This window comes from Lagenorhynchus albirostris, chromosome X (assembly GCF_949774975.1).
Source record: "Lagenorhynchus albirostris chromosome X, mLagAlb1.1, whole genome shotgun sequence".
Classification (NCBI taxonomy): Eukaryota; Metazoa; Chordata; class Mammalia; order Artiodactyla; family Delphinidae; genus Lagenorhynchus; species Lagenorhynchus albirostris.
In genome coordinates, this window is record NC_083116.1 from 29,703,457 (window position 1) to 29,716,642 (window position 13,186).

Below are 13,186 nucleotides of genomic sequence, written 5' to 3' on the forward strand. Positions count from 1 at the left end.
TTATAAAACTACTACTCTAAATATCTTGATCACAGTAATAGCAGTGAATTGAACGATTTGCTTTCAAGTTGAATAAATTAGAGCTCAATGCTAGGTCATACGGTTGCATGCAAATTACATAACTGTAATATAATACACATTGGCTTAAAATGATGTAATTGTTTTATATCTTTTGTGAAGGAGGAGTTTTTGCTGTTTTTTTCCTATGGACTATGGAGAACAAAACCCCATAAACTGGCCAGATTCTAGGAATAAATTATGTGGTCTTATTTGATTCAAGTATACCCCAGAACAGTGATGGTGAAGTACCCACTGTACTCAGGGGCTGAGCTTGAGATACAGACAATAAAGGAAGTGGAATGATTCCCTATCTTCCTAGCCCTGATCACCTGGCTGCTTTGGGAAGGAGGCCAAAATGGGCCTCTGAAAACTGAGCAGCAAAGGTATGCCTTGGAACAGTTTGCACTCACTCCTAAGTGGGCTAACGGAAGTAAAGATGGCGAAAAGAAGAAACAGATCACTGATTCCAGACTCCTCAGGCCAACAAAATTCCCAGCCATGAGAACGGGAGAGTAGGAGACTGGGGTGACTCGTCTCATTGAACAGATGGGACGATGAACGTCTGGCTGACTGGCTTCTCCATACTGAGAAGATGACCATGGTTAGAAAATTAGACTCCTGGTCACTCAGTGCAACCTTGGGCTAATGGTAACTAAATTTCCCCTAGTCCTTTCTAAGAGAAAGCATACATGCTAAATTCAGAGAGGTAGAGCCTGGAGTCAATTAGCTTTTGTTTTCCTCGAAACATCTCTTCTTTCACCCATCATTACACTGCAGTTCTTTGGGAACTAACCACTATTTGTAAGTCCATTTGTAAGTACACCCTTTGAGTGATGGTCTCACACAGGGGAGTGCCAAGCAATCAATGAAATGCAGATGCCAGGACAGATGAGGTTCTCCTTTCTGGGACCAGTGTTAAGAACGGGTTCTCTAAAGGGTTGTAGTTATCCTTGTTTCTTTTAAGGAGCCTTAGTTTCTTAAAAAAATTGAGAGTTTGAAGAGTTTCTGAAGCAAACATTTATCTTATTGGCTGTTTTCCTTAGTAAGGAAATTAAGGAGACTTTATGATAAGCTTAACAGGCTCACGCACTGAGGGACCAGACCATCATGCTGTGACTTTTACAACTGTGTTGAAGATATTAAAATACTTGAGTGACAGTCCACGTCTAGAGTGGTTGTAAACACAGATTTCAGGACCCCAATGTAGGAATGACATTTACCAGGACAATTCAGGAGTACTCTGGTTTTAGGTAAGTAGGGATATGAAAGTCATAACTACTTAATCATGACATAATTTGGCTGTAAGTGGTGAGCAGATCTTTGCCTCTGTATTTTTCAGATTGTGTTCTACTAAGTTAGCTGTAATTGTCATTAACACTCAGTCATAAATTAAAATGCTAGGTTTTATGAAAAGAGAACTGGCTGTATGAGTATTAAGACGATTCCTGAATTTTGGAACTCACTCAGGATCTCACCTAAATGATGGTATAGTTGTCCCTTGGTAACCTTGGAGGATTAGTGCCAGGACCACTGCCCCCTGCACAGATATTAAAATCTGAGGATGCTCAAGCCCCTTACATAAAATGGCACAGTATTTGCATATAACCTATGCACACCCTCCCCGATACCTTAAATCATCTTTAGATTGTTTATAATACCTAATACAAGGTAAATGCTACGTAAATAGTTGCCTATGTGCAGCAAATTCAAGTTCTGCTTTTTGGAACTTTCTGGAATTTTGTTTTTCAAATATTTTCGATCTGCAGTTGGTTGAATCCGTGAATGTGTAACCTGCAGACAGGGAGGGCCACCTGTATCTAGTTTCTTACAGCTAAGACAGGAGTATTCATTTAGGGATTTGGCTACTGAGCCGATCATTTCACTTCTCTAGGACCCTTCTTGAGAGATTCTTATCCATGTTCATAGTAGATCAACTCAGACTCGCTCAGCTACTCGCTTCTAATGGCTCTGTGGCACAAAGAACCAAATGATTTATTCTCTGAAGCACCTGCTAAAGCAACTGTCAGTAATTGCTTCCAATTTCATTTGTATTACATCATTTAAATGATTAAAGAAGATATGAGCAAATTCTAAAATAACATACTAATTTCAAGGTAACACATTTCAAACTAATAGATTTGTTAAGTAACTCTTGACGGACCCCGGATCACGTTTTCGTTTTCAACCACCCTAATACTTGCCTGCTCGTGAATAATGTCAGACAATTCTTTTACCATGTCTCTGAAATTTGACTTTAGCCCTTCATGGTACTCGATCTGATCCTCTTTAATTAGCCGCTCGTTTAGTTCCAGTGCAATGCTGCATGCTTGGATGAACTTCCTGTGGATGAAGATCAAAGATAAAGTTTTTTTTTTTTTTTTTTTTTTTTTTTTTTGCGGTACGCAGGCCTCTCACTGCTGCGGCCTCTCCCACTGCGGAGCACAGGCTCCGGACGCCCAGGCTCGGCGGCCATGGCTCACGGGCCCAGCCGCTCCGCGGCATGTGGGATCCTCCCGGACCGGGGCACGAACCCGTGTCCCCTGCATCGGCAGGCGGACTCTCAACCACTGCGCCACCAGGGAAGGCCCCAAAGATAAAGTTTTTGTTGTTTATTCCTGGAAAGTCTCACCTACAATTTAATATTTACTTTAACCACGGCTTGCCTACAAGGAAGATTAGAATCCTGTATTTTCACTGTGCTTTTGCTAATGCCATCTCCTAAGTCTGAAATATCTTTTTCTTTCTTTTCCATCTTTCTCTTCTGCTTTCTTACCTCCTTCAAAATCCAGCTCAAAACATATACCCTCTAGGAAGCCTACTTGCTCAGTCATTTACTTGATATGCTATCAGCTCAAGTTGTGCTAACATTAGTTTACATCTGTAGATAATGTCATTCATTCAAAAATATTTTTTTGGTACTAACTATGCACCCAGTACAGTGCTGGGTGCTATAGGCATGAAGTATCTGCCCTGGGCTGGTAAGAGTTGGGACAGAGAGCTGATGAGTTATCATAAAAGCATTTTTCCATGATTTCATGTGTTTATGTTTAATGTCCATAATTAAAAGGTAAGTCTCAGGGGACAAAGTACCTCACTGCCCACTTGTTTTGTATCCCTGTCATAGCAACTAGTAGAATCTTTTCATACATGCCAGGCATTAATAATTATTGAATGAATGACTACTGGTTACTCTGTAACCTGAAACAGCTGATAACAGAGACAGGAAAAGTAAATGTTATAAGTCTGAAGCAAATGAGCGGATAAGCTATCATCTTTCTCCTTAGCCTATTTACTCAGCTGTCTCTCTTATTCTAAATGTAAACTCTTTTTCTATATGAAACAGATTGTTTTTCCAACGCAAGAGCATTCAGACATGCCCTAGCTTAGAGGGATGCTCAGTCCAGACAAGACATCACATGCCCTAGACTGGAAGAATCCAAGTGGAACTAAGGACATGGATAGAAGCAAGCTTATCTAGCCCTTCCTACCCTAAATGGTCTGAAAAGCTGTAACATAAGGTCAGTCGGGCAAAGGAGGACATCACGTAATGAATGTAGGCTTGTGTTTGTGTCACAATCTCCAAAGCAATACAGTAACTTGTCACATTTAATGTCTTGGGTCACTAGGACATTGTTAAAGTTCTGCAGCAAGAAAGAAATCACACATTTCCTTACTACTTAAAGTACCATTAGAAAGTCACTTAAATGTTGTGAAAGAGAACAGAGAATGTCCTTTTTTGGAGGGACATTATTTGGTGAATATTTTGGTTTCTTTTAAGAAGAAAATGGAGTAAAAGAATAGAGGAATAACCTGAAAACTACAAAGCACTTACCTAAACATGTCTTTCAACTCATTTACTTTCTTAGGTGGATACTTGCTAGCTTGACTGTCATTTAAGAAAGCCCTTGCATATGCTAACGGCCCTGCATTTACCTAAATTACAAAAGGAGAAAAATGAGAGAGCTGTTAGAATACAACCAAAACGTAATTTTTACAATTCTCTTTTTAAAGAAAACCAGTATGTTAAAAATCCACATCTGAGAAACATATTTACTATTCTTACTATAAATTTATTTGAAAAAGATTAACTAAAGCAAATCATCTGCAAAGGTAATATTCTAATAAGTTAGTTAATGATTTCTGCTATGTAAATATAGGGCTTGGCTATAGTCAGAGGGATTTATGTTAAAGTTCTCTGACATAACACAAAATTTATGGAAATTGAACATAATTTCTTTATTAACTTAATCAAAAATGTACAGGTTTTTGCACTCAGTAAGAGTATAACAGACAATTACAATTAATGCTTGCTCTTTGCCCTTATGAAAGCAAGAGGAACGTCAAGAAACATTTAATACATGTTTAGCAACCAACATACCTGCACTGAAACACAGCCCTGCAATTTAAGTTGGAGCTGAATCATGTCCACGTCAGCAGAAGAGCAAAGCTTCTGCAGCTCTGCAGTTTTATCTTTTATTTCATCAGTAGCAACATCAATTGGCTTTAAATTAATCTGCTGTTCATAGTTTATAGGGATCCTCTTCTTCACATATGGAAACGAGTTTGAAGCTATTAAATGTTAAGGTTGAACAAATGAGTTTTTAAGATAGTAAATCAAACAGGCAAATTAAAGAAAAAAATCTATTGTGCTCAATTCTCCCCATGCTTTGTCTGGAAAATACCTTAGGGACCAGATAGGCGCCTTATTACTTCAGGATTGAGGGAGAAATTCTCTTTATGAGATGACTCAGAGCAATCATGAATTACATACGGGAAACCAATGGTTTATAACGTAGCCATGTTTGTGCAAGCTAGTGACTGAACAGCAGAACAATGAATGATTAAAATTTCAGTTACATTTTCCTGCTGACCAGCTGCTGCTTGTGTGCATCAAAAAATGACCATGTCAAACAAAGAAGTTATGCCAAGTCCCACTTACTAGTCAAGATCGTACGGCGTTTGCACTGTTCTTCTATACAGCCTTGCTTTTTGCCTGATAATGTATAAGGAGCCTCAAAAACAAATCTGTTGATATTATGGTTTCTTTCAAACTCAGTTTTTCTTTCTGTGAGTTCTTTGTCATCAAAGTAGGGCTTCACATAAGTGACTTGGATATGAGCATATTTGGGATCAAGCTCTTTGACATTTACCTGTAAGGTAAGAAAGTTTTGTTTTTTATTCAATATATAGGGAAAGGGGTACAGGTAAGCTACTAACTCCTCTGAAATCAACTGAGGACCACTGTTGCTGAATACACTGTGAGTTGAATACACACCTGGAAGAGGTCTTCGCTCTTTTTTCAAGGATCGTTTCCTTCTGATTATTAAGAAGTTACAGAAACCTATTTGGAGATTACAGAAACGTAGGCAGAAGATAGAAACTGTAATGCTACCACTCAGCAATGACCATTATTCACATTTTCATATATTTCCTTCCAATCTCTTTTCTATGCACATGTATTTACGAACCTGAGATCATGCTGAACATTGTTTTATAATCTGATTTCCTAAAAATATATTAAAGTGGCTTAACTGCACATCTGAATTCCACCTCTATAAAATATATATTATAGAGAGGATTCGGAGAAGATGGCAGAGCACCAGAAATCTATCTTCCTACAGGGACAACAGTTACACTGGCAGAATCTAACCGATGTAAATATTTTGGAACTCTGGAGTCTATTGAAGACTTGCAACTTCCAGGGGAGGACCTGGACAGGAAATTACCTTAATTTTGATTTTGGTCTATTTTAGCTCTTGGCACAATGGCCGCTATCTGCACCTCACCCCTCAAGTACCATGGCAGGCAGCGGTGCACATGTTCTTGGACAGCTTGCGGGAGTCAGGATGAACAAGATGGACCCTGTCTTCCAAATACTGGGGATCTGATTGCTGCTTCTGATCACAGGGGGGCAGTCAAAGAGGCTGCAGGCCATTACTGTAGCACCTCTTCCCATTGTTGTAAGGCCCTCCCCCTCTGGCTGAAGTGACTTCCAGGGTATTTAAAGGACCGGTACCTTTTCTCCCCCTCCTCCCTTCATTTTCCTCTCTTTCCCCTCTTGGGAGCCAGACACTGGAGACTAGGGCATTCCAAAGCAACTGCATATATGAAGGAAACTAGAAAGTCACTGCACATGCTCAGGGGAAGGCACAGGCTAAGGAAAGACCTGATAAGTCCCCAGGTTTACACCTCAGGCTTATCCCTGGCACAGAGACAGCTTACAACAATTAAAAACAAAACCAAAACCCAGCAAACTCTGGGACAGAGAGAGAATCTGATTTCCAGAGTGATCATGTTATCAAATTCAAATGTCCAGTTTTCAACAAAAAAAGAATCACAAGGCATACAAAGAAACAGGAGAGTATGGCCCATTCAAACGAGAAAAATAAACCAATAGAAACTGTCCCTGAAAAAGACCTGGCAGCAGATCTCCTAGAAAAAGACTTTAAAACAACAGTCTTCATGCTAAAAGAACTAAAGGAAGTTACGGAAAAAGTCAAGAAAATGATGTATGAACAAAATGTCAATATCAATAAAGAGGTAGAAAATCTAAAAAGAAACCAAAAATTTTTTTCAGAGCTGAAAAACATAATAACTGAAATGAAAATTCACCAGAGGGATTCAAAGGCAAATTTCAGCAGGCAGAAGTAATAGTCAGTAAACTTGAAGATAGGACAATGGAAATTATCAATCAGAGTAACACAAAGGAAAAAAAAACTGAAGAAGAGCGACAGAGCCTTAAGGAACCCGTGGAACATCATCCAGCAGACGGACATACCCATTGTGGGAGTCCTTGAAGGAGAAAAGACAGAGAAAAGGACAGAGAGAATATCTGAAGAAATAATGGGTGAAAACTTCCCAAATCTGATGAAAGACAGGAAGCTCAACAAACTCCAAGAAGGGTAACTCAAAGAGACCCACACTGAGACATATTAAATCAGAATGTCAAAAGCCAAAGAGAATTTTGAAAGAAGCAAGAGATGAATGACTTGTCACACACAAGGGATCCTCAATAAGATTATCAGATTTCTCATCAGAAACTTTGGAGGCCAGAAGGCAGTGGACTGATATTCAAAGTGCCAAAGGAAAAAAAAATCTATCAACCAAGAATCCTGTATCTGGCAAAACTGTCCTTAAAAGTGAGGGAGAGGGACGACTTCCCTGGTTGCGCGGTGGTTAAGAATCCACCTGCCAATGCAGGGAACACGGGTTCGAGCCCTGGTCCAAGAAGATCCCACATGCTGTGGAGCAACTAAGCCTGTGCACCACAACTACTGAGCCTGCACTCTATGGCCCGCGTGCCACAACTACTGAAGCCTGTGTGCCCTACAGCCCACATGCCACAAATACTAAGCCCGTGTGCTGCAACTACTGAAGCCCGTGTGCCTAGAGCCCATGCTCCGCAACAAGAGAAGCCACTGCAAGGAAAAGCCCGCACACCACAACTAGAGAAAAGCCCGTGTACAGCAATGAAGACCCAACGCAGCCAAAAATAAATAAAATTTAGAAAGAGAGAGAGGATGTGATTTAAAAACTAAAACAAAAACCACTGCCAAAAAAATCAACTGAACACAAAAGAAGATAGTAATGCAGGAAATGAGAGACAAAAAAGCTATGAGACACATAGAAAACAGAGCAGAATGACAGCAGTAAAGTCCCTCCTTAATAATTAGTAATTAATTTAAATATAAATGGGTTAACTTCTGTAAACAAAAGACAGAGATTGGGAGAATGGAATAAAAAAAACCAAACATGATCCAACTATATGCTGTCTATAAGAGACTCACTTTAGCTCCAAAGACACACAAAGGCTGAATGTGAAAGAATGGAAAAAGATATCCCATCCAAATAGTAATCAAAAGAGAGCAGGGGTAAAGATACTAATATTGGAAAAAATAGACTGTAAATTTAAAAAGGTTACAAGAGACAAAGGAGGACGTTATATATTGATAAAAGGTTCAATACAGCAAGAAGATAAAACAATTATAAACATCTACACACCTAATAACAGATCATCAAAATATATGACGCAAAAATCGATAGACCTGAAGGGAGAAATAATAAATAGTTCTACAATAATAGTTGGAGACTTTAATAGCTCACTCTTATTACTGGATAGAACACCCATGCAGAAGGTAAGTAAGGAAATAGATGACTTGAATAACACAATGATCTACCTAGACCTAACAGACATATATAGAAAACTCTACCCAACAACAGAATACACATTCTTCTCAAGTGCACATGGGACATTTTCCAGGATAGACTATATGTTAAGCCACAAATAAGTCTCGATAGGTTTATAAAGACAGATATCATACAAAGTATCTTCTCTGAACACAATGGGATGAAGTTAGAACTCAGTAACAGAAGTAAAATTGGAAACTTCACAAATTGGTGGAAATTAAACAACATATTCTTTGAAGAAATCAATGGATCGAAGAAGAAATCACAAGGGAAATTAGAAAATACTTAGGTATTAATGAAAATGAAATCACAACATACCCAAACTTATGGGACACAGCAAAAGCAGTGCTACGGGGTGGGAGGGGGAATTTATAGCTCTAACATTTCACATTAAAAAACAGGAAAGGTCTCAAATCAACAACCTAATTTTACAACTTAAGGAACTAGAAAGAGAAGAACAACTAAACTCAAAGCTAGCAGAAGGAAGGAAATAATAAAGACTAGAGCACAGATAAATGAAATAGAGAATAGAAAAATAACACAGAAAATCGATGAAACCAAAAGTTGGCTCTTTGAAAAGATCAACAAGATTGACAACCCTTTAACGAAATAGAACAGAAAAAAAGAGAGAACACTCAAATTACTAAAATCAGAAATGAAAATGAGGACATTACTACCAATCCTACAGAAATAAAAAGGATTATAAGAGAGTACTATGAGCGAGTATATGCCAACAAATTAGAAAACCTAGATGAAATGTGAAATGAACAAATTCCTAGAAACACAAAGCCTACCAAGACTAAACCATGAAGAAATAGGGAAATCTGAACAGATCTTTAGTAAGGAAACTCAATCAGTAATAAAAAATCTCCTGACAGAGAGAAGCTCTGGACTTGGTATCTTCACTGGTGAAGTCTCTCAAATATTTAAAGGAGAACTAACACCAAGTGTTCTCAAAATTTTCCAAAACAGTGAAGAGAAAGAAACACTCCCTAACTTATTCTATGAGGTCAGCAATACTCTGATTACCAAAGCCAGACAAAGACAGCACAAGAAGACTACAGACCAATATCCCTTATGAACACTGATGCAAAAGCTCTCAAAAGAATACTAGCAAACTGAATTTAGCAGCATATTAAAAGGACTGTACATGATGACCAAGTGGGATTTATTCCTGGAATGCAAGGATGGTTCAACATATGAAAATTGATCAATGTAATATTGATACATTGCATTAACAGAATGAAGGGGGAAAAAACCACATGATCATCTCAATCGACGCAGAAAAAGCATTTGACAAAATTCAACACGCTTTCATAATAAAAACACTCAATAAAGTAGGAATAGAAGGAAATGTCTACAATCTGATCAAGGGCCACTGTGAAAAACCTATAGCAAACATCACATTCAATGGTGAAAGGCTGAAAGCTTTTCCTCTAAGACGAGGAACAAGGCAAGGATGCCCATTTCACCACTTCTACCCAACATGGTGTTGGAAGCACCACTGAATCGTACACTTAAAAATGGTTAACAGCAATTATACCCCAATAAAGATGTAAAAAAAAAATGGTTAACATATAAATGTTATGTGTATTTTACCACAATAAAAAAGATAGTTATCACAGTTCTATATTATAGTCATTGACATGACTTTTAATGGATGGATATGGATAAACATGATTTATTAGATCAGTCCCTCATTAATAGACTCAGGTTGTTTTCCAACATTTTGCTATTATAAATAATGCTCCAATGAACATCCTTGTATTTAAAACTGTGTATATTTTCTTCTGATTTATTCCTTAGGAAAAATTTTTAGACGAGAAGTTGCTTAAACAATTTACATGGTTTTGGGAATTTTGATACATACTACCCAACTACCCTACAGAAAAGATGACAATTCGTACATCCACAAGCAGTATTTGACATTGTAAGAGTGGGTACTCTTGATCGCACTAAGCCTATTCTATGAGGAAGGGGACCACAGGAAAGGAGAATGGTTCTATCTCAGAGATATAAAATTATAATAGTTACAGACCATTTCATAAAAAGTCTAAATTCCATGTTAAGAAGCTATGCTGCAGTGTCTCCATTAACTCCAGATGATTCCCAGGGCCCTCTTCTTTCAGTGTTCTCCCAACTAAATTTGACTTGTGCCTCGGGTGTTGGTGGCGCTGTCAATATCCTTGCAATTTATCATAGTCAGGCCTTTTTGTGTTTAGCTTAGGAAAAATTGAAACAAACCAAAAAAACAACAAAAACCTCCCAAGAAACAGTCCCTACATCCTTTTTTTTTTCCCTCCACATATATAGGACCATAGACAAGGGAAAGTTTCTTAGCAACTTTTAAAACTTCTCCAAACTCATTCTACTTGTTATTACATAAAAATCTAAAAGCCTAAATCTAGAAATCCTTTCTTTTCTTTCCCATTAAAAAGCTAGATTTCTCCAGAGAAACTCAGGTGAGGTTAATTATCTGGCTAAGACAAGACATAGAAGGAAAATAAAAGAGAGGTCAAGACTGATTTTGACCTTATAAAATAAACTATGTATATGGTAAACATTCAAACAGTACATGAGGGTATATATGAAAAGTAAAAAAAAGTCTTTCTTCCCACATAAGACTCTAGTCTCTCTCCTCAGGGATAACCATGGTTAACAATTTTGTATGTATCATTCCAGAAATTTCCTAAGCATAAACAAGTGAGTATATGTGAATATCAATTTTCACAAATGTAATCATCCTATCCATAATGTTCTGTGCCTCACCTTTTTTCTCTCAATAATATATCTTGATAGGTATATCAATACTCATCAGTTTTTTAATGCTTAGGATACTATATCCATTATATGGGGGTAGTACCACTTCCTTAACCATGGGGATATTAGATTGTTTCCAGGTTTTTGTTATATAAACTTTGCAGCAATAAACACCTTTAAACATACATCTTTATGTGTGTATATCTAGCTACAAGATAAAATGTTAAATGTGAAATTATTGGGTCCAAGGAAAGATACATTTAAAATACTCGAAAATACTGCCCAACTGTTTTTCACATTGTTTGTGCCCTTAAGCAGATTTTGTTCTTTGGCAAGTAAAAGAGTGTTTTAATTTTCAATTTCACACATTAAGAAAGAAATAAGGATTTTAAAAGTAGCAACTGCTTATTATATCTGTTGCCTATGAAGAATGACTAAAATATTGTGCATAAAAATCATGTCAGGAATCCAGCTGCCTGATGGTGTTTTGTCATTAGTGCTTGTTGGCCAGGTTTTCGGAGGCAGAAGAAAGTAGGAAACCGCATGTTATTCTGCAAGCCTGGCTTTCTATTAACTTTCCATTTATAGTATCAGTAGTATGGCAGCAAGCCTAAAACTTTCTGGCTATAAGGAGATAAAATTTTCTGTTGCCTTAATTCAATAAAACAACACAAAATAGTGAAACGGATCAGAAGTAGAGAGGTTCTGCCAAATATTCATGAATTTTGAACCTATCAGCACGTCTATTTTTAAATGTCGAAGGCATATGTGTAAGATAAAATCATCTCCATGAGATACAGGTAAGTTTACAAAGTGAAGAGATCATTTTCATAGTAGAAAATGAAGTGTCTTTACTATTGCCACGGGCTTTTCGCTCCGGCAATGCTGCCTGTTAGCTATCGAGTGCTTTGCGTAGCACCATGCACATCATAGTCACGCAGTAAATGTTTCTGGGGTCTACAGATCCTGCACTGTATAGGTCCTTCCTACCTGAAAAGTCAGCTCTCATCCTGTACATACCCATGGTAACTAAGGACAGTCAGGCATTCCTATTGTGCCTTCCCGCGATTCTGTCTATAGGGAACTATGCACTACTAGGAAAGAGCCTCTCTTGCTGGAACCTTTCTCATCCTTGCCTTGGCAGGGCTAGTGGGATGGATAATCTTTAGATCAAGGCCCAAGGCATCTCTCCTAAACCTACATCACTGCGAATGTAACTAGTGAACTAAGGATATCTTAGAGTAAAATGTGTGTCCTAAGATGATTTTAATCATAAAGCATGAAATTGACCATCATGATGCCCAACAGCATTCACAATAATAGCTAACCTTTACCGAGCGTACCAGCTTCTATTATTATTAGTGAATGCTTTTTTACATACCAGGAACGCTAATCACTGTCCATATATTAACTCATTTAATCCGTACAACAACTCCATGAGGAAGGCACTATTATTAACTTCATTTTACTAACGAGAACAACGAGGCACAGAGAGGTTAAGTAACTTCCCCATGGTCACACAGCTAGCAAGTGGCAGAGAATGGAGATTTGAATCCTTCTTTCTGATTCCAAAGCCCCTGTCCTTTCTTTCACGATCTGGAAAGGCTCTATTTCCCATGCCTCTCCTCCACTAGCTAAAAAAGGAAAAAGTCAGAAGCAACGTACCACACCTGGAACCAATAAATATGTTACCTTGTCTGAATCCTGAATTATTTTGACATTCTCTGTACCAAATTTTTCACCATAAAGTTTAACAAGTCTCAGGGAAATCTCCGAGAGGCCGGTGAGCTTTGGCTCTTTATAGATGTACTCCTTCCCATCCTCTTCTTCAAAAAAAGACTATTATAAAGTTAAACATATGACAATTTATAAATAATATGAGCAAACAAAGCACTTAGAGAAAATCTACTAAATAATTAGCAATAATGTATTTGAAATAGATTTTAAATAATAGTACTAAAAGTCACATGCATATATTTTAACTGAAATAAATGAGAATTTTCAAACTCACAGTCATGTGAGCATATTATTGGCCTGAAGATTTCCACACTCGATTTTTTCATCGCCTGCATACTTACCTGATTTTTATTGCAAATCTTTCAGTGCTAGATATTAAATATACATTTAAGAAGCTTAACAAAAAATGAAACTGAAGGAAACATTCAAATCTTATATGTTG

General features: G+C 37.6%; 1 protein-coding gene across 1 annotated transcript in view; it reads right to left on the minus strand.

Moving 5' to 3' along the window:
* Positions 1–13,186, minus strand: part of DOCK11 (dedicator of cytokinesis 11) — a 194,505-nt gene that overhangs the window by 6,644 nt on the left and 174,675 nt on the right. The window contains exons 48-52 of the mRNA XM_060138818.1: positions 12,700–12,846; positions 5,000–5,210; positions 4,439–4,629; positions 3,893–3,993; positions 2,262–2,400 (exon numbers count right to left, since the gene is read on the minus strand). Of these exons, the coding sequence (XP_059994801.1) occupies positions 2,262–2,400; positions 3,893–3,993; positions 4,439–4,629; positions 5,000–5,210; positions 12,700–12,846 (789 nt within the window). The remainder of the gene's footprint in view (positions 1–2,261; positions 2,401–3,892; positions 3,994–4,438; positions 4,630–4,999; positions 5,211–12,699; positions 12,847–13,186) is intronic.